The sequence below is a fragment of the Marmota marmota genome, unplaced genomic scaffold (genome assembly GCF_001458135.2).
Source record: "Marmota marmota marmota unplaced genomic scaffold, marMar, whole genome shotgun sequence".
Lineage (NCBI taxonomy): Eukaryota > Metazoa > Chordata > Mammalia > Rodentia > Sciuridae > Marmota > Marmota marmota.
The window spans coordinates 6,880,558-6,908,195 of record NW_026000240.1 but is presented as its reverse complement, the minus strand read 5'-3'; the positions used below and the strand labels follow the sequence as shown (position 1 = coordinate 6,908,195).

The 27,638-nt window shown below is 36.7% G+C and overlaps 1 protein-coding gene across 9 annotated transcripts in view; it reads left to right on the top strand.

The window, feature by feature from the left end:
- The window catches only part of Stxbp5l (syntaxin binding protein 5L), a 347,451-nt gene that overhangs the window by 226,849 nt on the left and 92,964 nt on the right, over nt 1-27,638 (top strand). For all 9 annotated transcript variants that reach the window (XM_048794363.1, XM_048794362.1, XM_015486887.2 and 6 more), the window contains one exon: nt 26,878-27,029. In XM_048794363.1, coding sequence (XP_048650320.1) covers nt 26,878-27,029 — 152 coding nt within the window. The remainder of the gene's footprint in view (nt 1-26,877; nt 27,030-27,638) is intronic.

Genomic DNA, 27,638 nt, shown 5'->3' with positions numbered 1-27,638 from the left:
TGTGTGTGTGTGTGTGTATATATATATATATATATATATATATATATATATATATATATATATATATTATATACTAATTAGTATACCATTAGTATACCACAAGACCATCCTGAAAATATCTGTATAATTTCTCTCTGTAGCTCTAATATTTTTCTTGATATTCTAGCTACTTTTGAAGCTTCAGTCTCTGATCACTGTCTCCTCAATTCAATGAGGTAATTAACTCAATTTTTGAGTTTGTTTTTTATGCTCCAGCTTGGGAAATCACTCTAGTCACTAAGGAAAGACATTTGTGAAGTTTACATTATTATTCTTCTCTCATCCATTCCTATGTTGCCTATTGACCAATATGTGAAAACTGTTGCTTAGTATATTTTGTTCAATTTTCTAGCTTTTAAAAATAGATTAAATCCAATATTTTTATTTGGTCATTGGTTCCTTTTAATTATACATAACAATATACTTATTTTGACATAATTATAAAAGCATGAACTATAATTTGTTCTAATTCCATCCCCAGTACTTCCCCTTCCTCTCCCTTCCTCCCAGCCCCTGTTCCCTTCCCTCTACTCTACTGATATTTCTTTTATTTACTATAGTTTTTAAAAAATATTGTCTTATGGATATACACGATGGTGAGATTCACTATGGCATATTCATATATGTACATAGAAAGTCTAGGTCAGATTCATTCCACTGTCTTTCTCTCTGCCCTCTTTCTTTCTCTTCATTACCCTTTGTCTTCTCCAATGATCTTTCTTCTATCTTTCTTTTTTTAACCCACCCTCCCTCTTATTTTGGATTAGCTTCCACATATCAGAGAAAATATTCAACCTTTGACTTTTGGGTCTGGCTTACTTCACTTATCATGATTATCTCCAATTCCATCCATTTACCAGCAGATATCAAAAGTCAATCTTCTTTATGGCTGAATAATACTCCATTGTGTATATTTACATCTTCTTTATCCATTTTCTGTTGAAGAACTACTGGATTGATTCCATAGCTTAGCTACTGTGAATTATGTGCTATAAACATTAATGTGGCTATGTCACCATAGTATGATGATTTTAAATCTTTTGGATATATATTAAGGAATATGATAGCTGGGTCTTATGATGGTTCCATTCCTAGTTTGTTGAGGAATCTCCATACTGCTTTCCAGAATGGTTGCACTAATTTTTGATGTAGGAGTGTAACATTTCTCCTACATCCTCATCAACATTTATTTTTACTTGTATTCTTGATAATTGCCATTCTGAGTGAAGCAAGAATCTCAGTGTAGGAGATGTTGAGCATTTTTTCAAATATTTGTTGAACATTCATTTGTATTTCTTTTCCTATGAAGTTCCTATTCAGTTCCTTTGCCCATTTATTGATTGAGTTATTTATTTTGTGAGGGTTAAATATTTTTAGTTCATTGTATATCCTGGAGATTAATGCTCTGAGGAGCAAGTGGGAAACATTTTCTCCCATTCCCTAGGCTCTTTTCATACTCTTTATTGTTTTCTTTTCTATGAAGAAACTTTTTAATTTGATGCTATCCCATTTACTGATTTTTTAATTTTGCTTCTGTGCTTTAGGAGTGTTGTTAAGGAAGTCATTTCCTGAGCCAACTTGTTGGAGTGTTGGGCCTATATTTTCTTCTAGCAGGTTCAGGGTTTCTGGACTAATTTCTAGTTCTTTGATCTACCTTGACTTGAGTTTTGTTCAGGGTAAGAGATATGGATTAAATTTCATTCTAATACATGTGGATTTCCAGTTTTCCCAGTACCATTTGTTGAAAAGGCTATATATGTTCATGACACCTTTGTCTAATATGCACTGACTGTATTCAAGTGGGTTTGTCTCTGTATCTTCTATTTCATTTGTCTTGGTGCCAGTACCATGCTGTTTTTGTTACTATAGCTCTGAAGTACAACTTGAGGTCCAGTATTATTGATGTCTCCTGCCTCACTTTCTTGCTAAGGATTTCTTTGGCTATTCTGGACCTCTTACTGTTCCAAATGAATTTCATGACTGCTTTTTCTTTTTCTGTCAAGAATATCATTGAAATTTCGATGGGAATTGGATTGAATCTGCTTTTGGTAGTATAGCCATGTTGACAATATTAATTCTGCCTATCCAAGAACATGGGAGATCTTTCCATCTTCTAAGCTGTTCTTCAATTCTTTCTTTAGTGTTCTATAGTTTTCATCATAGAGGTCCTTAACCCCTTTTCTAAGATTGATTCCAAGGTTGTTTTTCTGTTTTTGTTTGTTTGGTTGGGTTTTTTTTTGTTTGTTTGTTTGTTTTTTGGCAGGGGCCGGGGGCAGCTTGAGGCTTTTGTGAACGGGAGATTCCTTTTTCATGAGAGTCATCATTGGAGTATAAGAGCGCAATTGATAAACGGGGGTTGATTTTGAATACTGCTTCTTTGCTGAATTCATTTATGAGCTCCAGAAGTCTTCTTGTTGAGTTTTTTTGGATCTTCTAAATGTAGGATCATGTCATTGACAAACAGAGACAATTTGAGCTTTTCTTTTCCTATTCATATCCCTTTTAACTTTCTTCTCGCCTAATTCCTCTGGCTACAGTTTCAAGGATTGTGTTGAATAGCAGTGGGGAAAGTGAGTATTCTTGTCTTATTCCTGTTTTTAGAGGAAATACTTTCAGTTTTTCTCCATTCAGAACAATGTTGGACTTGAGATTTTCATATATAGCCTTTATAGAGTTGAGGTCATTTCCTTCTATCCCTAGTTTTTCTAGTGTTTTAAACATAAATGCTTTCTCTTGTCTTTTAGTCTATTTATGTGGTGAATTACAATTACTGATTTTTGTGTATTGAACCTAACTTGCATCCCTGGGAAGATACCTACTTAATTCTGGTGCACTATCTTTATAATGTGCTTTTGTGTGAGGTTTGCCAATATTTTATTAAGAATTTTTGCATTTATGTTCATCAAGGATATTGGTCTGAAGTTTTATTTCCTTGATGTATCTTTCTCTGGTTTTCGCCTTGGGGTGATACTGGATTCATAGAATGAGTTTGCAGAGTTCCTACCTTTTTTATTTCATGGAATAATTTGAAAAGGTTTGGTATTAGTTCTTCTTTAATGGTCTGGTACAACTCATCTGAGAATCCATCCAATCCTGGGCTCCCCCCACCCCCCGGAAGGTTTTAATTTCGATTACCTGAAACTTATCTGTTTAAGTTTTCCATATCCTCCTAGTTCAATTTGGCTGGTTATATGTCTCTTCGAATTTATCTTCAAGTTTCTAGTTTATTGGTGTATAAATTTTCAAAATAGTTTCTGAAAATTCTCTGGATTTCAGAAGTATCTGTGGTGGTATGTCCTTTTTCATCTTGGATTTTGAAAATTTGAGTTTTTTCCCTGTTTTTTGTTTTGTTTTGTTGTTGTGGGGGGGTAATTTGGCTAAGGGTTTATCGATTTTGTTTATCCTTTTAAAAAATGAATTTTTTGTTTCATTGATCTTTTGATGTTTTTATCTCAATTTCATTGATTTTGGCTCTGATTTAATTAGTTACTGTCTTTTAGTGATTTGGGTGTTGGTTTCTTCATGTTTTTTCTAGGGCCTTCAGACATAATGTTATATTATTTATTTGGTATCTTTTTATTCATTTAATGTATGAGGTCAATGCTATGAACTTTCCTCTTAGATCTGCCTTCACATTGCCCCAGAGATTTTCATATTATATCACTTTTCTCCTTTACCTCTAAGTAAGTATTTTTTTTATTTTATCTTCTGATTTCCTCTGCTATCCATTCATGATTCAAAAGTGAATTATGTAATCTCTAGATGTTAGAGTAGCTTCTATTTTTCTTATTGTTGATTTCTAATTTTATTCCATTAAGATCTCATAGAATGCTAGGTATTATCTCTATTTTTTGTGTTTGCTAAGATTTGCTTTGTGACCTAAAGTATGGTTTATTTTCAAAAATGTTGCATGCTCTACTGAGAAGAAAGTTAATTCTGTTGTTGATGGATGAAATATTCTATAAATATCTGTTAGGTTCAAGTTGTTATTTTATTTTTTAGTTCTGTAGAATATTGAATTTTTGTTTGGATAATCTATCCTGTTATGAGAGAGGCATGTTAAAGTCACCCAGTATTATTGCATTGCAATGTACTTCATTCTTAATATCAAGATATATTTATATAGATGGTCCATTTTTTGGAGCATAAATATTCATGATCATTGTACCTTGTTGATGTATGTTTCGATTAAGCAGTATGAAATGACATTTGCCTTTTCTAATGAATTTTGCTTGAAGTCTATGTGATAAGAGAATATCGATCCCTGCTTCTTTATGAGATCCATGTGAATTGTATGTTTTTTCTCATATTTTAACCTTCAATATGTGGATGTCTTTGCCTGTGAGGTGAGTGTCTTGCAGATAGCATATTTTTTTATATTGTGTTTTATTCCAGATTATTTTTATTTCCTGCCATTTTGATTTATTTATATTGTTGAAATTGGATTTCCTTATCCTTTAATTGACTACTCTTCTAGTATAATTCCTCCATATTCTGCTTTTCCTTTTTATTTTTCATATCTTCTTCATGAAATATTTTATTGAGCTTTCAAGCTACGAATTCTTTTAGCTTTTGTTTGTCATGGAAGGTTTTTATTTTATCTTCAATCCTGAAGCTTTATCTTGCTTGGTATAGTATTCTTAATTGTCATCCATTTTTGTTCAGATCGGTGTATATATTATTCAAAACCCTCCAAGCTTTAAGGGTCTGGGTTGAGAAATCAGTTGAAATTCAGATTAGTTTACTTCTAAATGAGACCCAGATGTTTTTCAGTTTTTAAAGTTCTATCCTTATTTTCTATATTAGACACTTCATAATAATGTGTCTTGGAGTGGATCTGTTGTGATTTTGTATATTTGGAGTCCTACATGCCTCCTGTATTTAAATTTCCATTGTATTTTCAAGATTTGGAAAATTTTCTGATATTATGTCATTTAAGATTGTGTATTTTATAAATTTGTATTTCAGACCCTTCATCTGTCCCAATAAATCTTAAATTTGGCCTTTTAATGTTCTCCCAGATTTCTTGAATATTCTCTTCAGGTCTCTTGATATTTTTTCCTCTATGGTCAACTTTATTTCCAAGAGTATTTACTTTGTCTCCATACCCTGAAAAATCTGTATTCAAAGTGGTCTAATCTATTGATGATGCTTTTCATTTAATTTTTAATTTTGTTTGTTGATTCTTTCATTTCAAAGATTTGTTTTTTCAGAATCTCTCTTTATTGAAGTGATCTTTCACTTTCTATATTTTACTCCTTACATCTTTCTGCTTTTACTCCTTACATCTCTTTTAGCTCATAGAAGAGTTGACTGTGAATTTTCTTAAGTTCCTTCACTGACATTTCCTCCACTGTGTTATTGATAACGCCGGTTATCAGTGACGAGTCCTGCTTCCCCACATGTTGAAGTTTAAACATTAGAGAAGCACGCCAAGGCAAGCATATGAAGCAGGGTTTATTTAAAAAGGGGTAACATAGACTTCTCCTGCAAGGGAGAAGGGGGCCATAGCTGGTATCCTGGTATCCCAAGAAACTAGGGGTTTTGCCCTTTTTATATGTCTTAGGCTTCCTTTGTTCTCCTGCCTTTCCCCCCTTATCTTTCTCCTTCCTGTGTACATGACTAGGCCCAGGAATGCTCAGTGAGAGGGCCAAAAGGTGGGCTGTAGGGAGGTGAAATTCCTGGGACAGGTTACCTTGGCAACAGGTTGGAGCAAGGGCAGGTTTTTTTTTTTTTTTTTTTCTTTATTGGTTTTTTTTTTATTGGTTGTTAAGATCCCTCAGGGGACAGTCTGCAACTTCCCACACTCACTCAAAATTGGCCTCCTTGACCTGACCTGACTTGATTTACCTATCTACACTGATTGCCTGTCTGAGTCTGGCTTTATTATCAATGCAGTCTGTTATTGAAGCTTTATGGGTTGTTTGGGATGGTTTGTTGTTTTGCTTTTTCATATTGTTTGCATGTCTACCCATTTGTCAGTATAGTTCTGACTTTTTCTTTTAAGTGAAGGACTACAGGGTGAGCTTCTTTTTTAAAAAATCCTTGTGTTGGGTGAATATCCAGATAATACTTTAATTTAAAGTGAACTTTTCTGATCCCAATATCAGCACCACTTTAAGAGATACCACTGAGTCCTATTTACTATAATCACTTCTGAGCCAATCCTCATTCTATTCAACCTTATAAGAACAAATACTTATTGCAGATGTTTGTTATAGTTCCTCAAATTCAGGTATAAACCTATAATAAAGTTCTGGAATAGGTTAAAAAATATTTGTTAAATTTAGTAAATTTACTATAACCTTAAGTGATAGCTAAAAGGAGGGAGGAAGCAAGGTTGAGCAAATAGGATAGAGAAAAACAGAAAAAAAGAGAAAAAAATCTATAAGTGTTGTGAGTTGACTGTTTCTCTCCTGTGCAATAGTTCAGGAGACAGACTCTGAAGTGCCCCCATGTATTTGCTAAGGGTCACCCTGTAGCTGTGATACTGCCGGTTATCAGTGCCGAGTTCTACTCCCTCACATGTTGAAGTATAACATTAGAAAAACACGGCAAGGCAAGCATATAAAGCAGGGTTTATTTAAAAAGGGCTAACATATGGTGAGGATATGGGGAAAAAGTTACACTCACACACTGCTGGTGGGACTTCAAATTGGTGCAGCCAATATGGAAATCAGTAGGGAGATTTCTTGGAAAATTAGGAATAAAACCATCATTTGACCCAACTATTCCTCTCCTTGGTTTATACCCAAAGGACTTAAAAACAGCATACTACATGGTCACAGCCATATCAATGTTTATAGCAGCACAATGCACAATAGCTAAACTGTGGAACCAACCTAGATGCCCTTCAATAGATAAATGAATAAAAAAATGTGGCATATATATATATATATATATATATACACACACACACACACATAAACACACACAATGGAATATTACTCAGTAGTAAAAGAGAATAAAATCATGGCATTTGTAGGTAAATGGATGGAGTTACAGAAGATAATGCTAAGTGAAGTTAGCCAATCCCAAAAAAACCAAATGCTGAATGTTTTCTTTGACATAAGGAAGCTGATTCATAGTAGGATAGGGAGTGGAAGCATGGGAGGAATAGATGAAGTCTAGATAGGGGAGAAGGGTTGGAGGGGAAGGGAGATAGCATGGGGTTATTAATGATGTTGACATTATTATCCAAAGTACAGGTATGAAGACACGAATTGGTGTGAATATACTGTGTATACAACCAGAGATATGAAAAATTGTGCACTATATGTGTAATAAGAATTGTAATGCATTCTACTGTCATATATAAATTAAATAAATAAATAAATAGGGTAAACATAGACTTCTCAGTGGCGGGGCTGGGGAGAAGGGGGCCATAGCTGGTATTCCGGTGTCGTGAGGGGGCAAAATTGTGATGTATTCACTGGAGGGGAGAAATGAAGAATGTCCACGTGCTTCTGCCCCTTTCAATGCTTTATTCACTCAAATTACTCAATACAATTTCACTCTATAGATTCTTAATCAAGAAAATGACAATTCTTAATGCTAGGCACGGCAATAGACATAATCAATTCACAGCAAACAATTCTAGATTAATTCTAAGCATTGAAAAACACACTTAATCATGACAGGCTAGTGACAGACGTTCCCTCTGCATGCTAAGTTTAAAAGTCTCAAGCCTTAGGCTTTATGTCCAGCAGATGCACACTCACTCAGACCACGTGATCAGGTCTGGAACCAAAGCAGGCTTTTCCTGGCATGGAGTGGACAACCGGTTGAGGAGAGGGTCGTAGAGAGAAGTTGCAGCTCTCACCAAGATCCAGAGGAGGTGGTAGAGTTTGAGAGCAGTGAGAATCATGCAGAGGCCCAGGAAATGATGACAAGTGATGGGATGTCAGTGCAGGTCCTCATCAGGCTCTCCAGTTCCATTGCATCCTTGTTTCAGCTGGCTAAATCCTATTCATCAGCTCTATTATTTATACTAAATTTGGGGGCTTTTTGACCCCATTTGCAATCCTTATCGCTACCACTGGATTTCTCCATGACATCATTGACCCTGGGTTCAGAAACATTTGGCCTGGTGGTCTCCACTCTGATCTTCAGCCTGCTGGGGGCTTCACTCTGTTTATCAGGGTGAGGGGAAGTAACTTGTTTGAGGCCACACTGGAGAGCTCTGTGGGTGTGCCTGGTGAGACTGCAGGTTTTAAACTAGAGTTTTTAAAATGGAGTTGCTTAGGCTCAGGCCTAAGGCCATCCTCAGACCTGGTATCCCTAGAAGTGGAGGTGTTCTGCCTTTTTATATGTCCCAGGCTTCCTTTGTTCTCCCACTTTCCTCCCCTTATCTTTCTCCTTCCTGCCTAGGTGACTAGGCCCAGGAAATGTTCAGTAGGATGGCCAAAGGTGGGCTGGAGGGAATGATATAGGCAGGAAGAGAGCTCAGGGCGAATGAATTAGTAATTCCTCACTGGCTCTGGAGTTTTTCATTAACAATTCTTTAAGATGGGCAGTATAGGCCAGGCTTCTCGGACATTAACATTTCAATCTCCTAGGGACAGTTTCCCATCATACTCCCCTCAAATCAGTCTATACTTTCTCCATTAGACCTGATTTACCTAGCTACACTAACTACCTGTCTTTAAATCTGGCTTTAGCTGCCTACCCTGCCCCCCATATTTTGTGTAGTAGTGAAGATCCTGCCTTTGAGCACAGGAACTCTGGTTGTAGATTTTTTACAGGTGACCTGTGGTACAGAAGTATTCCAGCTCTGACTGCTCTCTGAGGTACTGTAGTGAAGGATATCTGGTGGTTCACTTAGACTCTAGTTTCCACTGCCCCAGGCTGTGAATGTTAAGTGTTGATTCCTTTTGCCTAACAAGTCTGATGCAAGGTCCAGCAAGTATCCATAAAATGCCCAGTCACTTGCCAATTGAGGTCACAGTTCATGCTATGTACCTGTTAAGGCTGGTATCAACAAACCCTTTCTGCTGCTTAGCCTTTGGCAATTTCCCACTGGGTCTCTGTGTCACTGGATGTTCAGGCAGCCTTCCTCCTGTATAGCCCTGCAATCCTGGGGCCTGTCCTTAGGCATCCAACAGTGCCTCTCCTCAGTGTTTGTGGTCAGGACCTGGTGAATCTGCTTTCCTTTCTTCAGGTCCAAAGCTGCTTGATTGTTGTCTCCAAGTTGAGCTAAGGAGCAGAGGCTATGCAGAGCTTTTCACCTTTGCCTCAGTTACAGATGCTGAACAGGGTTTGGCTCACGTCCCTTGCGGGAAGACCTGCCAGCACCTTTGGTTCCCTTTGTACACAGGAAGTGGGAGGGAAAGGGAGTTTCAGCAATTTACAACTAATAGTGGTCCTTCTAAAATTCTTCCTGGCATGATTATTAAGAGGTCCCACTACAGGGACTTCCCTCTGAAGCATGCTAGGCATGGGAGGATGCCATGAGGATTTAAGAGGGTAACTGATTGACTGAGGGCTCCACAAGATGGCTGCAGACCTCTGGCTCAGCTTTCTTTTCATAATTTGGTTTTAAGGTGTTTGTGCTATTTTAAGGAAACTTCTGTTATCATCCCGCTTTAAATTTTGTCTGTATTTCCAACAGTTTTTAAGTGGATGGCTTAAGAGAATGTTTGCTCCCCCCTTTCTCCTCTGTTGCCCCTCTCCCCTTCTCATTCACAGGTTCAGGTTCAGGGTTAGGGCATTCTGAGTTTGTTTTCTGCTCTAGTAACCTATCTTCTAGTCTCTCTAGCCGGGTCTCAGACTTTGTAACATCGATTTCTTAAAGCATTTATTTTGTCACCCACCTCTCAATTACACTTTTCCTTTACTGCCTTCTTTCTGTAATATGAGGAGATAGGGACTCACTGCCTAGTTTGCTTACCCTGTCTTCCTGAACTCTTATATCTAATATCTTTATTGACACTGTGACAAACACTGACTTCCCAAAACCTAAGACATAAATTTACAATTTTTCAATTTTTAATTCCACACAAACACAAAAAAACTAGGTCATACACTCTAGTTGCCTATTTTATTGCTTCAGAATTGCATTTGAGAACTCCAGCATGGTGATAAACAGAAGAAATTAACTATGTTTTAAAATTAAAAGTTTCAAAAATATTAACTTCCAATAATTTGTATGTATATGAAGTGTTTTACTTATAATGTTGAGGTTAATTTTTTTACATTGAAAATTTTCAAAGTACTTTATAAATAATCTTCTATTTGATATTCATAAAAGCCATGTAAACTAGATAAATATAGTAATATACAACTATCATTACAAAGTTGTTGAACCTGCAACACAAAGAAAAGACAATTTTAAACTAAATTAAAGCAAGCTTATATTGTATACACAAGAGAGATGGTTGGGGAATGCCTCACTCAAAAGCTGAGACAGAGGACAGCATCTGGTCTAAGAGCAGGAAGGTTTGTATAGCATAAAAAGTTACAAAAGCGGTGGCTTGGGAACTTACAGCTAACAGGGTTCTGGCAAGCGCAATACAAGGACAGATAGCAGGTTAATGGTCTACATGGCTTCACATTTTAAGGTAGAGAGTAAATTTAGTAAATCTAAATTTATGAGGAGCTGCTGAGGTTTCGGGGAGGATTGTTAACTTGTCAGGGAGAGCCAGGCATGGGTGAGTTCAGAGTACAGGCAGGAATTCCAAACAGACTTAAACATCAAAGTATGGTCAGGCCAAATAGAAATCTTAATATTTCACAGTAAAACAGAAATGAGCTTTTCATGACTTTGTGAAATTAAGGCCTAGAAAAATGGACTAATTTTCCTAAAGTCATGTAACCTGTAAATAATACACATGGAAATTAATCCAGATCTTCTGATTTTTAGAGCAATAACTTTTTCAAATTCCAAGGCCTGTCTTATTGAAAGATGTAGAATTCTGTTTGAATTAGGAAAACATTTAGTGCACATAAACGTGTTTGGGGTTTTTTTGTTTTTGTTTTTTTGTTTGTTTGTTTGTTTACCAAGGAAGAGAGCAGTGTGATAGGCCAAAAAGAACTGGATTGAGAGCACATGTAGTTTGTATGTACTACAATCAATCTAAAAATACAACCTGGAACTTATATAAAACAATATTTCTACAACCAGTGATATTCAGTTTAGGAAGAAAAAAAAAAAAAAACAGACTTGAAATTGTTTAGCCAGAGTACATGTTATAAATGGAGAAAAATGAGTGTTACCATATTTTACCACATAATCATTGTAGATTTTATTCCAAATATTTTTTTGCAAAAAAGTAAAGTGCTATTATTATGTTTAACTTTAAAAAAATTAATTATGCAGGAATTACTTAAAATTATTTTATTAATAAACTTCCTATGGTCCAAAATTAGGAAGCATATTCATTAAGTGTAAGTTAAAATTGAATAGTCCAAATCAATATACATTATTTTTTGTGACAGTTCAGAAAACATTTATTCCAGTCTGAAAATGAAATTATAATACATTAGTTATTATTTATTGGCATTATAGCCAAAATATTACACTTGAAAACATTTATTTTGGTGTTATAAAATATGGACTTAATCTTTTTTGGTTCAATTTTTAACTGTTTTTATGTAAACATGACAGTAAAATGTATTTTGCCATATTTTGCATACATAGAGTATAACTTATTCTAATTAGGATCCCATTCTTGTACTTGAAAAAATGTGGAGTTATACTGCCTTTTATTCATATATGAACATAGGAAAATCATGTCTGATTCATTCTACTGTCTTTTCTATTCCCTACCCCCAACCTTCATTTCCCTTGGTCTAATCCACTGAACTTCTACTCTTCCCCCTGTCCATTTTTGTGGGTTAGAATCCACATATGAGATAGAACATTCAGCCTTTGGTTTTGGGGGATTGGCTTATTTCACTTAGCACAATAGTCTCCACTTCTAATCATTTACCAGCAAATGCCATAAGTTGATTCTTCTTTATGGCTGAATAATACTCCATTGTGTATATATACCACATTTTCTTTATCCATTCATCTGTTGAAAGGCACCTAGGTTTGTTCCATAGCTTAGCTACTGTGAATTGCGCTGCTATAAACATTGACGTGGCAGCATCATTGTAGTAGTATGCTGATTTTAAGTCCTTTGGGTGTATACCAAGAAGAGGGATAACTGGATCAAATGGTGGCTCCATCCTAAGTTTTCTGAGGAATCTCTGTATTACTTCCTAGAAGGGTTGAACCAACTTCCAGTCTCACCAGCAATGTATGAGTGTACCTTTTTCCCATCTTCTCACCAGTATTTATTATTGTATGCTTGATAATTGCCATTCTGACTGAAAATAAAATGAAATAGAATCTCAGTATGGTTTTAATTTGTATTTCTCAAATTGCTAGAGCTGTTGAACATTTCTTCATGTATTTGTTGACCATTCATATTTGTTCTTTGAGAAGTATCTGTTTAATTCCTTTGCCCATTTATTAATGGGCTAATTTGTGTATATGTTCTTTATGTATCCTGAAGATTAATGCCCTATCTATGGTATAGGTGGCAAAGATTTTCTCCCATTCTGTAGGCTCTCTCTTCGTGTTCTTGATGGTTTCCTTTGTTGTAAAGAAGCTTTTTAGTTTAATACCATGTTATTTATTGATTCTTGATTTTACATCTTGTTAAAGAAGTCAGATCCTAAGTCCACATAACAGACAGTTCGGTTTACATTTTCTTCTAGAAGGCACAGGGTCTCTGGTCTAATGCCCAGGTTCCTTAATCCACTTTGAGTTGAGTTTAGGGCAAGGTAAGAGATAGGGCTCAATTTCATTTCATTCTGCTTCATATGGATTTCTAGTTTTCCAAGCACTACTTGTTGAAGAGACTATCTGTTCTCCAATGTATGTTTTTGGCACTTTTGTCTAGTATGAGAAAACTATATTTATGTGGATTCTTTTCTGTGTCTTCCATTCTGTTCTATTGGTCTTCATGTCTATTTTGGTGCCAATACCATGGTGTTTTTGTTGCTATAGCTCTGTAGTATAATTTAAGTTCTGGTATTGTAATGCCTCCTGCTTTACTTTTCTCTGTTTTGGCCATTCTGGGCCTCTTATTTTGCAAAATGAATTTCATGACTCCTTTTTCTATTTCTGTCAAGAACATCATTGGAATTTTATTAGGAATTGCATTAAATCTGTATAGCACTTTTGGTAGTACAGCCATTTTTATAATATTAATTCTGCCTCTTCAAGAACATGGGCAATCTTTCCATCTTCTAAGGTCTTTCTCAATTTCTTTCTTCAGTGTTCTTTAATTTTCATTGTAGAGGTATTTCACCTCTTTTGTTAGATTGATTCCCAAATTTTTGTTTTGTTTTGTTTTGAGGCTATTATGAATGAGATAGTTTCCCTGATCTCTTTCAGTTGATTTGTCATTGGCGTACAAGAACAAAATTAATTTATGTGTATTAATTTTTATATCCTGCTACCTTGCTGAATTCATTTATGAGTTCTAGAAGCTTTCAGGTGGATTTTTTGGGGGTCTTCTAAATATAGAATACTGATGTCAGCAAATAGGGATAGTTTAAGGTCTTCTTTTCCTATTTATATTCCTTTAATTTCTTTCTTTAGTCTAATTGCTCGGGCTAGGGTTTCAAGGACTATGTTGAATAGGATTGGTGAAAGAGGGCATCTCTGTCTTGTTATAGTTTTAGAGGGAATGCTTTCAATTTTTCTCCATTTACAATGATGTTGGCATTGGATTTAACATATAGATTTTACAATGTTGAGGTATATTCCTACCATCCCTAGTTTTTTCCAGGGTTTTGAGCATGAATGCATGAATGGATGCTGAATTTTGTCAAATGCTTTTTCTGCATCTATTGAGATAATCATGTGATTCTTGTCTTTAAGTCTATTACTGTGATGTTGAACCAACCTTGCATCCCTGGAATGAATCCTACTTGATTATGGTACTCTATTTTTTAATGTTTGTGTATGTTATTTGCCAGTAAATTATTGAGAACTTTTGTATCTGTGTTCATCAGGGAAATCTGTCTGAAGTTTTCTTTCCTCAATATGTCTTTGTCTGGTTTTGGTATCAGAGTGATACTAGCTTCATAGAATGAGTTTGGAAGGGTTTCCTCCTTTTCTATTTTATGGGATAATTTGAGAAGTTTGGGTGTTTGTTCTTCTTTGAGGGTCTGGTAGATCTCCACTGAGAATCCATCTGGTCTGGGCTTTTCTTTGTTGGTAGGCTTCTTTTTTTTTATTGGTTGCTCAAAACATTATAATGATCTTGAGATATATATATATATATCAATCATACATTTGATTCAAATGGGGTATGAATTCTTATTTTTCCCACATGTACAGATTGCAGGACCACATTGGTTATACAGCCACGTTTATACATACTGCCATACTAGTGTCTGTTGTATTCTGGTAGGCTTCTTTTTTAAATATTTTTTTTAGTTATAGATGGACACAATGTCTTTGTTTTTTATTTTATGTGATGCTGAGGATCGAACCCAGTGCCTCATGCATGCTAGGCAAGCACTTTACCTCTGAACCACAACCTCAGCCCTGTTGGTAGGCTTTTGATAGCATCTTCAATTCCTTTGCTTGAAATTGATCTAAATATTCTGTGTCCTCCTGATTCAATTTGACCTAAAATATGGTATAGTTTAGAGAAGGATCTGTGCTGCTGAGAAGAAAGTATGTTCATTGATGGATGAAATAGTATACATATATCTACAATATACATAAATTATTAATGGTATTTTTCTGTTTCATAGCTTTTTTATTTAGTTTTTGTTTGGAAGATCTATTCCATAAAACAGGCATATTACAGTCACCAAATTTTTTTGTTGTGGCCATTTGATTTTCAAAATTGAGAAGGGTTTGTTTGTATGTAGTTGCTACACTGTTTGGGGTATAAATACTTAAGGATTGTTATGTGTTGTTGATATATATTTTCTTTAAACAATATGAAATGTCCTTCTGGTTCTTTTTCATTAACTTTGGCTTGAAATCTACTTTATATGATATGAAGATAGAAGCTCTGGCTTGTTTATAAGATCCATGTGAATGATATGTTTTTTTCCCATTCTTTTATTACCTTCAGTCTGTGGTAATCTTTGCCTATGAGGTGAGTCTCTTGGAGACAGCATATTGTTGAGACTTGTTTTTTAATCCAATCTGCCGGTCCATATCTTTTGATGGATATGTTTAGGCCATTTACATTCAATGTTATTATTGAGATATGGTTTTTATTCTATATCATTTGATTTATTTTTAGTTTTTAATTTGAATTAGTTTATCCTTTCATCGACTATTCTTGTAGTGTAGTTTCTCCTTTTGCTGGTTTTCATTTCTTCAAGAAATATTTTATTGAGTATGTTTTGTAGTACAGGCTTTCTATTTGTGAATTCTTTTAAGTTTTATTTATTATGGAAGGTTTTTATTTCATTGTCTATTCTGAAGCTTAATTTCACTGGGTATGGTGTTCTTGACTGGCGTCCATGTTCTTTCGGAGCTTGGAATATATAATTCCAAGAGCTCCCAGCTTTAGGGGTCTGAGTTTAAAAATACTGAGATCTGTATTGGTTTCCCTTTAAATGTGCCCTGCTGCTTTTCTCTGGCAGCCTTTGAAGTTCTATAATCTGTATGTTAGGCATTTTTATAATAAGTTCTTGTGTGGGTCTGTTGTAGGTTTGTATATTTAGGGGTCCTGTATGCCTCCTGTACGTGATTTTCTGTTTTTTCTTAAGGCTTGGGAAATTTTTATTGAAAATAACTGTGCATTCCTTTGGTTTAACTCTGAGCTTTCATCTACCCAATAAGTCTTAAGTTTAGTCTTTTCATTTTATCCATCTTGGAATTTTATTCATGGTCTGTTAACATTTTTTATCATCTTAACAACTTTATTTTCAAGATTATATACTTTGTCTTCATTGTTTCAAAGACCATGTGGTCTTTTCTGTTGGTGATGCTTTCCAATGAATTTTTAATTTGTTTTTCTGATTCCTTCATTTAGAGGATTTCGGACTGATTCTTCTTCAGGATCTCTATCTCCTTATTAAAGCGATTTTTTTTTCATTCTGATTTAATTTCTTACTTCATCATTTACCTCATAGATCTATTTAATTTTGAACTTTCTGAATTCCATCCCTGACATTTTCTAAACTGTAGTATCAGTTTTTTGTTGTTTAGGATTGTTTGTTCCTTTACTTTTTCTTGTTGTTTGTGGGTTTACCCATATATCTGGATGGATATGGTGCTGTAAAGTTTCTATCTTATGAGTTTATAATGCTTTCTCTGTTACTAGTACCTCACAGATTGGGAGGGAGCCCAATGATAGCTTTAATCTATGCAAACAATATATAGCAATAGACCAGGTCTTTAGTTCTTATTTTCATATTTAATGTTAATTGGTACAATATTTAGAAATAGTAGGATCAGAAATTTCCATCAGTAAAAACAGTAAATAATCATGAATTATGTTTGGTATAAAATTAAACAATAGGTATTATCTATGATTTCTGCCTTATTAATTATTGCTGTGACATTGATGGTAGGGGAAGATATTATATATATCAATTAGTATTATGAGCTGTTAAGGATAGAGTTGAGTATGAGGAAAGAAGAAATAGGAGGGTAGAAAAGTTTCAAAATGTGCATAGGGCAGATGCTTTGATAACAGAGGATTTGTACCCATAGCCTTCATGGGGAGGAAATAAGTAACTCTCAGAGTGTGGGCCAACTGGAAATAAAATTATGGAAAAGTGGGCTAGGGCTGTGGCTCAGTGGTAGAGTGCTCACCTGGCACACGTGAGGCTCTGGTTTTGATCCTCAGCACCACATAAAAAATAAAGGTATTGTGTTCACCTACAACAACCAAAAAAACATTAAAAATATTTTTTTTAAATCTGGGAAATTATTATTGAGAAATAAACACAAAGGACAAGAAATATATTGAAAGCAGTGATTTGACAGGTGGGAAAGACCTGATGGATCTGATTCTAACAAAGGGAAAAGCCCATGAATTCTTTATTTATAGCAAAACACACCAAAGGAATTTATTGTAACATGGGGTTCTTCAAGGTAAACAAGAAAGGAGAAGCTGTGGGGAATTGGCTGGGTTGGCTTATCACTTGCACAGTAATTCCTCTTCCAGGCAGCTGGCACCTCAAAGCTGTTTAGGCACACTGGTATCTCTTTTACCCAAGGCTAGCAGGCATCTAAATTCAAAACTATCAAACTCATAAATTCCACACCAGGCATAGAATCTGCCCCATTAACAGTGACCACCTGCAAGTGGGCATGTCTTTCAGCACAGTTGTACCAAAAGAAATTCAGAAGGGCAGTCTACCTATCCAAGGCTATGGAGTTCAGAGCAATAATTTATTTGCCGCTCCTCACAAGGATTTGTTGTCAATGTGAAAGGGGAAGAAAAATCTAGCACATAAAGGAGGAGAGAGGGGGCTGGGGTTGTGGCTCAGTGGTAGAGCCCTCACCTCGCACATGCAAGGCCTTGGATTCCATCATCAGCACTACATATAAATAAATAAATAAAGTTATTGTGTACAACTACAAAGAAAATGTGGCATATGTGCACGATGGAATAAAAAAAGAATGACTTTAAAGGAGGAGAGAGCGAATGGAATTGAGTGTCAGCAATAGAAAAAAGAGAGGGAGACAAGGGACATAGAGTAGTGGTAAAGATCATACAAAACAAAATCATAATATGCTAATCAAAACCCCTATCCCTAGATTCAATCCTTAGCATCACGGGGCTGGGCGGGGACAGGGGGACCTAACCCTCAAAATAGAGAGCATAGGAAAATAATACCTTCAGGAAGATGGCCGCTGTGTACGGGGGTTGCTGAAGTGCTGAGCGTGGTGCTCAAAGCAGCGGGTTTAATAGAGATTTCGCACAGTCTGTTAGAGCTCCTTTCACCGTTAATCTGTAGCGGATCACTTTGCCAAGGAGCAGGAAGAACAAAGAAATCGAAAAAGAGACGCTTGGCTGCGCAGAGCCGCGGGCGCTTTGCTCCCATCTGCTTCCTCTTTCGCTTCGCTCCAGGCGGAGAAGCTGAATGTGTAATCAGCAGTGGTTTGTAAGTACCCGAGGCAAAGAAAGCTCAGTGCGCCCCGCCTTTTTTTTCTTTTTTTTTTTTGAATATTTTTTATACAGGGAGAGTTTGTGGATTGGGATTGTTGGCGGGGCTGTGGTTTCTGTGCCGAAAATCCACTCCGCGGGAGCCGCCATTTGCTTTCTGCTTGCTGTCTTGGTGGCTCTGTATACACTGTCCGGCAGCCGCACCTAGAGGTTGGAGCTGGGCTGCGTGCCGAGCCCTGTCCTCCGAAGGCTGGACTGCAGCCTCGAGCGTCTCGGTGGCCTGTTCGCCGCTGCACCTTCGGGCAGAGCCTGCTCTGGGGTCGTTCTGCACCCCCCTGCCAGGGGACCCGTGCTCCGGAGGAGGGGGACGGAGAGCCGCGGCGGCAGCCGCTTGGGCCCCTGGGGCCGGGCACCGGGCTGAAGAGCTGCGGAGGCCAGGGCGGCTCTGCTACGGTCGCAGACAAGCGCGGCGCTCGTGAGCGTGGGAGGCGACGGCGGCAGGGTTTCATTTCTAGAAATCTGGACTGGAAACAGAAGCAGCAGTTTGTATAATCCCAAGAACTTGCTTATACCAGGAAGCTGTAAGGGCAACATGAATATCATTGATGAGATGTAACATGGTGGCAGGCGCAGAGAGATCAAGTCTCTGACATCTTCAACTGCGCGGGCATAGGGAGCCGTAAACTGTCTAAATGCTGTTTGCTCAAGATCACTAGGCAATGCTGAGCTGACGTGGATCTGGGGTGTACAGGCTGGGCCCCTCAGAACACACACACAGAGCCCGAATCGGAGGCAATTAAGCTCCGGTTCGCCTGCTTCGTGTGACTCAGCACTAACGATCCCGCTGAAATAATTGGCCGGCCCTTAGGAACTTACAGAGGTAAAAGCCAACCGAGCCTTCATAGGCAGTGGCCACAGGACTGAAACGGGGATTGGGAGAGACAGTCAGGACCCACCCGTTGCATTGGTCACCCGGCAAAGGGAACAAACGGTCACCATTTGCATGGGATATAACCATGGCAGAGAAATGGCGTCACGGGCGGAGGAGATAACTGCATTGAAACCAGCGCGACAGGTGTGTAATCCCCTAGTCATCTCTCTCCACACAGCAGGGAAAACTTAAGGGCCACTCCCAGCTCTCCTGTGAACGCAATAACCAGACCGAGGGAATCAGGAGTGGCGCGGGACTTGCGGCGCGGAACTCCCGGCTACCGCTCCCACCAGTGCTGACAACTGAGGTCTCTTGCACCAGCTACCGGGGGCGTGGCTACAGGAGGGCAAGCAAATTCGCTGGGGGATCTCAGCCCCAAGCTCTACAAACTTAGGGTCTGAGGGAGGCAAACAGGGAGAGTGAGCCCAGGTGTTCATGAAAACAGGGCTCCCAGGAGCAGCAGACCTGGCGTGTAGCCAGTATTGTGGTGAGCGCCACAGGTGAGCACGGCCTGGCTTGAGGAAACACAAGACAAGGCCCTAGACACTCAGGATTGGAGACCCGCCCAGTCTAGGAGAAAGAGCTGCTGCACAGTGAATGGTTCCCACCTATTGAGAGGAGAAGCTTGGCCCAGTGGGCACAGCTCCACCTACTGGAAGAGAAGTTAATAGAACTCTAGGACTGCATTTATTATTATTATTATTATCATTTTTTTTTTTTTTTTTTTTCTTTTTTTTTTTTCTTCTTTTTCTTTCATTTTCAATTTTTATTTGTTGTTGTTCTTTAACTTTTTTTCAATGTTTCTATTTTTTTTTAATTTTTTTATTTTATTATTATTATTATTTTTTTTAAATTTTAATTTTCATTTTTTATTATCACTATTATTTTTGTTAAAAATTTTTTTTTCTCTTTTCTTTCTTTCTTTATTATCTAATCTTTGTTATTCTTGTTTCTTTTGTCTTTTCATTTCTTTTCAATTTTCTTATTCCCCCTTCCTTGAATTCTACCTGCCTACTCTCATTCTCTTTAGTGACTTCTTCCCTTCCCTTCTAATATCTTTCCTCTCAAGCATCAAATAAATCTATAAGAGTAAACAGTAACTCAGCAGTCAAACACAACAAGAAGTAACATGAGCAGCATAAAAAAGCAAGGAAGAAAAGGAGTACAAACAATGAAGGACAGCCTAAATATTCAGGAGGACCTAGAGTCAGCAGAAAAATGGTCATATAAAGAACTCAAGGAATACCTTAGACAGATGGAATGGAACCTTAAAGAAGATACGAGACAGCAAATCCAAACAGTGAAAGAACACTTTGAAAATGAATTACATAGACAGATAAAAGAAGAAGTTAAGCATCTTTATCAGGAGATTGAGATTATAAAAAAAAACCAAACAATAATTCTAGAAATGAAGGAAACGATAAACCAAATTAAAAACTCAATTGAGAGTATCACTAACAGAGTGGAGCAAGTAGAAGCCAGAACATCAGATAATGAAGACAAAATATATCATCTTGAAAAGAGCCTAGCCAACTCAGAAAGGCTGGTTAAAAACCACGAGAAAAACATCCAAGAGATATGGGATAACATAAAGAAACCAAACCTACGAGTCATCGGGATAGAAGAAGGTACAGAGATTCAAACCAAGGGAATGAGTAACCTGCTGAAAGAAATAATTACAGAAAACTTTCCAGAAATAAAAAAGGAAACGGATATACAAATTGTAGATGCATACAGGACACCGAGCACACAAAATCACAGTAGACCAACGCCAAGACACATTGTTATGAAGATATCCAATATACAGAACAAAGAGAAAATACTAAAAGCTACAAGAGAAAGGAGGCAGATTACATTCAGGGGTAAACCAATAAGGTTAACAACGGATTTTTCATCACAGACGCTGAAAGCGAGAAGATCCTGGAACAACGTATTTCAAACACTGAAAGACAATGGATGCCAACCAAGAATTCTGTATCCAGCAAAATTAAGCTTCAGGTACGATAACGAAATAAAAATCTTTCATGATAAACAAAAGCTAAAAGAATTTGCAGCCAGAAAACCAGCATTGCAAAGCATCTTGAGCAAAACACTACACGAGGAAGAAATGAAAAACAATAACCAAAACCATCAGTGGGAAGTGCCTCTATAAAGACAGAGGGCGGGGGGAAAGCTAACCATGGAGAAACAAACTAAATTAAAAAAAAAAAAAAAAAAAGAAGATAAATAATCAAACATGGCTGGAAGTACAAACCATATATCAATAGTAACTCTAAACGTTAATGGCTTAAACTCTCCAATAAAGCGACATAGGCTGGTAACATGGATTAAAAAAACAAATCCAACAATATGCTGCCTCCAGGAGACACATCTGATTGGAAAAGACATACACAGGCTGAAGGTGAAAGGTTGGGAAAAAATATACCATGCACACGGTCCTCGTAAGCAAGCAGGGGTGGCCATCCTCATATCGAATAAAATTGACTTCAAGACTAAATTAATCAAAAGGGATAAGGAAGGACATTATATACTGTTAAAAGGAACCATTCACCAACAAGACATAACAATTATCAATATTTATGCACCAAATAATGGTGCTGCGACGTTCATAAAACAAATTCTCCTCAAGTTCAAGAATCAAATAGACCACAACACAATAATTATGGGTGACTTCAACACACCTCTCTCACAATTGGACAGATCCTCCAAACAAAAGCTGAATAAAGAAACTATAGAACTCAATATCACAATCAACAACCTAGACTTAACTGACATATATAGAATATATCAACCATCATCAAGTGGATATACTTTTTTCTCAGCAGCACATGGATCCTCCTCAAAAATAGACCATATATTATGCCATAGGGCAACCCTCAGTAAATATACAGGGGTGGAGATAATACCATGCATTTTATCTGATCATAATGGAATGAAACTGGAAATCAATGATAAAAGAAGGAAGGAAAAATCCTACATCACATGGAAAATGAACAATATGTTACTGAATGATCAATGGGTTACAGAAGACATAAAGGAAGAAATCAAAAAATTCTTAGAGATAAATGAAAATACAGACACAACATATCGGAATCTATGGGACACAATGAAAGCAGTTTTAAGAGGGAAATTCATCGCTTGGAGGTCATTCCTCAAAAAAAGGAAAAACCAACAAATAAATGAGCTCACACTTCATCTCAAAGCCCTAGAAAAGGAAGAGCAAAACAACAGCAAATGTAGCAGAAGGCAAGAAATAATTAAAATCAGAGCGGAAATCAACGAAATTGAAACAAAAGAAACTATTGAAAAAATTAACAAAACTAAAAGTTGGTTCTTTGAAAAAATAAATAAGATCGACAGACCCTTAGCCATGCTAACGAAGAGAAGAAGAGAGAGAACTCAAATCACTAACATACGGGATGAAAAAGGCAATATCACAACAGACACTACAGAAATACAGAAGACAATTAGAAATTATTTTGAAAACCTATATTCCAATAAAATAGAAGATAGTGAAGACATCGATAAATTCCTTAAGTCATATGATTTGCCCAGACTGAGTCAGGAGGATACTCACAACTTAAACAGACCAATAACAATAGATGAAATAGAAGAAGCAATCAAAAGACTTCCAACCAAGAAAAGCCCAGGACCGGATGGGTATACAGCGGAGTTTTACAAAACCTTTAAGGAAGAATTAATACCAATACTTTTCAAGTTATTTCAGGAAATAGAAAAAGAAGGAGCTCTGCCAAATTCATTCTATGAGGCCAACATCACCCTGATTCCGAAACCAGACAAAGACACCTCAAAGAAAGAAAACTACAGACCAATATCTCTGATGAACCTAGATGCAAAAATCCTCAATAAAATTCTGGCGAATCGGATACAAAGGCACATCAAAAAAATTGTGCACCATGATCAAGTAGGATTCATCCCTGGGATGCAAGGATGGTTCAATATACGGAAATCAATAAATGTTATTCACCACATCAATAGACTTAAAAATAAGAACCATATGATCATCTCAATAGACGCAGAAAAAGCATTCGACAAAGTACAGCATCCCTTTATGTTCAAAACATTAGAAAAACTAGGGATAACAGGAACTTACCTCGACATTGTAAAAGCTATCTATGCTAAGCCTCAGGCTAGCATCATTCTCAATGGAGAAAAATTGAAGGCATTCCCCCTAAAATCTGGAACAAGACAGGGATGCCCTCTATCACCACTTCTATTCAATATAGTTCTCGAAACACTGGCCAGAGCAATTAGACAGACGAAAGAAATTAAAGGCATAAAAATAGGAAAGGAAGAACTTAAATTATCACTATTTGCAGATGACATGATTCTATACCTAGAAGACCCAAAAGGGTCTACAAAAAAACTACTAGAACTAATAAATGAATTCAGCAAAGTGGCAGGATATAAAATCAACACGCATAAATCAAAGGCATTTCTGTATATCAGCGACAAAACTTCTGAAACGGAAATGAGGAAAAACACTCCATTCACAATATCCTCAAAAAAAATAAAATACTTGGGAATCAACCTAACAAAAGAGGTGAAAGATTTATATAATGAAAACTACAAAACCCTAAAAAGAGAAGTAGAAGAAGATCTTAGAAGATGGAAAAATATACCCTGTTCATGGATAGGCAGAACTAACATCATCAAAATGGCGATATTACCAAAAGTTCTCTATAGGTTTAATGCAATGCCAATCAAAATCCCAACGGCATTTCTTGTAGAAATGGATAAAGCAATCATGAAATTCATATGGAAAAATAAAAGACCCAGAATAGCAAAAGCAATTCTAAGCAGGAAGTGCGAATCAGGCGGTATAGCGATACCAGACTTAAAACTATATTACAGAGCAATAGTAACAAAAACAGCATGGTACTGGTACCAAAACAGGAGGGTGGACCAATGGTACAGAATAGAGGACACAGAGACTAATCCACAAAGCTACAACTATCTTATATTTGATAAAGGAGCTAAAAGCATGCAATGGAGGGAGGATAGCATCTTCAACAAATGGTGCTGGGAAAACTGGAAATCCATATGCAACAAAATGAAACTGAATCCCCTCCTCTCGCCATGCACAAAAGTTAACTCAAAGTGGATCAAGGAGCTAGATATCAAATCAGAGACTCTGCGTCTGATAGAAGAAAAAGTTGGCTCCGATCTACATATTGTAGGGTCGGGCTCCAAATTCCTTAATAGGACACCCATAGCACAAAAGTTGATAACAAAAATCAACAAATGGGACTTACTTAAACTGAAAAGTTTTCTCTCAGCAAGAGAAACAATAAAAGAGGTAAATAGGGAGCCTACATCATGGGAACAAATTTTTACTCCTCACACTTCAGATAGAGCCCTAATATCCAGAGTATACAAAGAACTCAAAAAATTAAACAATAAGAAAACAAATAACCCAATCAACAAATGGGCCAAAGACCTGAACAGACACTTCTCAGAGGAGGACATACAATCAATCAACAAGTACATGAAAAAATGCTCACCATCTCTAGCAGTCAGAGAAATGCAAATCAAAACCACCCTAAGATACCATCTCACTCCAGTAAGATTGGCAGCCATTATGAAGTCAAACAACAACAAGTGCTGGAGAGGATGTGGGGAAAAGGGTACTCTTGTACATTGCTGGTGGGACTGCAAACTGGTGCGGCCAATCTGGAAAGCAGTATGGAGATTCCTGGGAAAGCTGGGAATGGAACCACCATTTGACCCAGCTATTGCCCTTCTTGGACTTTTCCCTGAAGACCTTAAAAGAGCGTACTACAGGGATACTGCTACATCGATGTTCATAGCAGCACAATTCACAATTGCTAGACTGTGGAACCAACCCAGATGCCCTTCAATAGATGAATGGATAAAAAAAATGTGGCATTTATACACCATGGAGTATTACGCAGCACTAAAAAATGACAAAATCATAGAATTTGCAGGGAAATGGATGGCACTAGAGCAGATTATGCTTAGTGAAGCTAGCCAACCTAAAAAAACAAATACCGAAATGTCTTCTTTGATATAATGAGAGCAACTAAGAACAGAGCAGGGAGGAAGAGCAGGAAGAAAGATTAACATTAAACAGATACATGAGGTGGGATGGAAAGGGAGAGAAAAGGGAAATTGCATGGTAATGGAGGGAGACCCTCATTGTTATACAAAATTACATATAAGAGGTTGTGAGGGGAATGGGAAAATAAACAAGGAGAGATATGAATTACAGTGGATGGGGTAGAGAGAGAAGATGGGAGGGGAGGGAGGGGGGATGGTAGAGGATAGGAAAGGTAGCAGAATACAACAGTTACTAATAGGGCATTATGTAAAAATGTGGATGTGTAACCGATGTGATTCTGCAATTTGTATTTGGGGTAAAATTGGGAGTTCATAACCAACTTGAATCTAATGTATGAAATATGATATGTCAAGAGCTTTATAATGTTTTGAACAACCAATAAAAAAAAATAAAAAAAAAAGAAAATAATACCTTCAAAAAATAAATAAAGTTTTAAAAAGGCTAGAAATAAGGAGAGAGAAACATGTATAGAAATCCTTGAATCAATCAGTACACATTCAAATAAAACAAAAACACAATATAGAAAACCAAAACAAAAAGTAAAACAAAACAAGCAACAACAAAAAGGAAAAATATCGGTGAAATGTTAAGAAATTAAGGAGTCACTTCCACTACGGTGGACAAAATAGTCGATGAACATATGTGTTCACTGTCTGTGCCCAACTGATTTTCTTTTAGTTTCGTCTTGAGGTATGAACTAAGAGTGGGAGTATGGGCCATGAGTTGTGAGTCCTTTCTGTTTTATTGTGTTGCTCACCAAATTTAAAGTTGGGGTTTAAGACTTCCCAATTTCCCTTCTTAGAAGATTAGTGTTGGCAGGCCGGCTCTCTGCTGTGTGACAGAACCACTGGCTGGGGCAAGTCATCCTGGCAGTGGATTGACTCACAGGGCATAATAACACAAATGCACATCCACATGCCACTGGTAAATATATTGCTGCTCTGTTTACTTTTAATCAGCATGACAAACAGAATTATACCATGCAATAATTATGAAGTAAAAAGTTATAAACCAATTTTTGAACTGAAAAAACAGTGTTAAATAATTATGCTGTGGCAATTATGCAGTGAAGTATAGTAAAAAATACCTTCAAGTGATTAAAATACCTCCTTAGGAGAACTGTTTTAATTAAATCAGGAAATTCTGGTAATGAGCTAATTAAATGGTGTTTGTCTTTTAATAAGTCGGATAACATGCAAAAATTGAGAAAAAAATTGTGAGTGAGTGTATTTCCTTATGTCTATTATAGTAGAAAAATGTTAAATATATGAAGTTAATTTTAGTTTTTCTCTAAGAAAATAATTTGGAGCATAACAATAACAATTTTATTTGAGAAAGGTATCTATTTATAAAGACTTTGTAGCTATAAAAGTGTGGATTTTCTTGACCTCTGTGCTCCTTGCATACTAAAACGATTCTGTTTCATTCTACTATACAAATAGATCAAGTTAAACAGCAGATTGGGTAGTAATTACTTACCTGACAAGATGTTCTTACAGGTCATCCTTATTTTTTGTAGTTAATGTTCATGGTTATTATACTAAGTCATTCTATCCAACGTAAAGGCAAACCTTTCCTGATTAACATACCATACCGCTTAACCTCCTCTACCCTAGACAATATTTTTCAGTAAACTTATACTTAATTTAAAGGACAAAAATATTCATGACTATTATATATTCTAGTTGCATTTTTTATTTTTATTTTTTGTCTCTTAGAGTTGCCTTTGGAAACTGCAATGGGTTGGCTGTGGTGGATTTTATACAGAAGACAGTTCTGTTAAGCATGGGGACCATTGACCTTTATAGATCAAGTGACCTATATCAGAGACAACCACGTTCTCCTCGAAAGAACAAGCAGATCATTGCAGGTAGGAAAGAAAACAAGCTGGGTTATGAACTTGATTTGTTCACCATTTTTTTCAGATTGCTTATCTTTTGTGATGTTATTCAAATGCTTTATAAAATGAACCAACATGATTTATACTACCATGTAATACAATGTGTTGGGCAGAAATACAGTGAGAATCTTTGAAAGGGCAAGGGAGGTATATAAAGTTTGTGCTTTTTAGGTTAGGAAGCATTTCAAGTTTCTTAGGTTAAGTTCCTAAGAAATAAGAGAAAATAAGAAGCTGCTAAATTTTGAAATGCTGTGAAAATCAAGTTCTTTAGTTGAAAAAGCTAGCCAAGCATGGTGGCACATGCCTGTAATCCCAGCAGCTCAGGCAACTTAGACGGGAGGATCACAAGTTCAAAGACAGCCTCAGCAATTTAGTGAGGCACTAAGCAACTCAGTGAGTCCCTCTTTATAAATTAAAAATATATCAGTACTCAGGCTGGGGTTGTGGCTTGGTGGTGAAGTACTCACCTCGCATGCTTAGGGCACTGGGTTCGATCCTCAGCACCACATAAATGTAAAATAAAGATATTGTGTCCACTTAAAACTAGAAAATAAATATTTTTAAAAATATATCAGTACC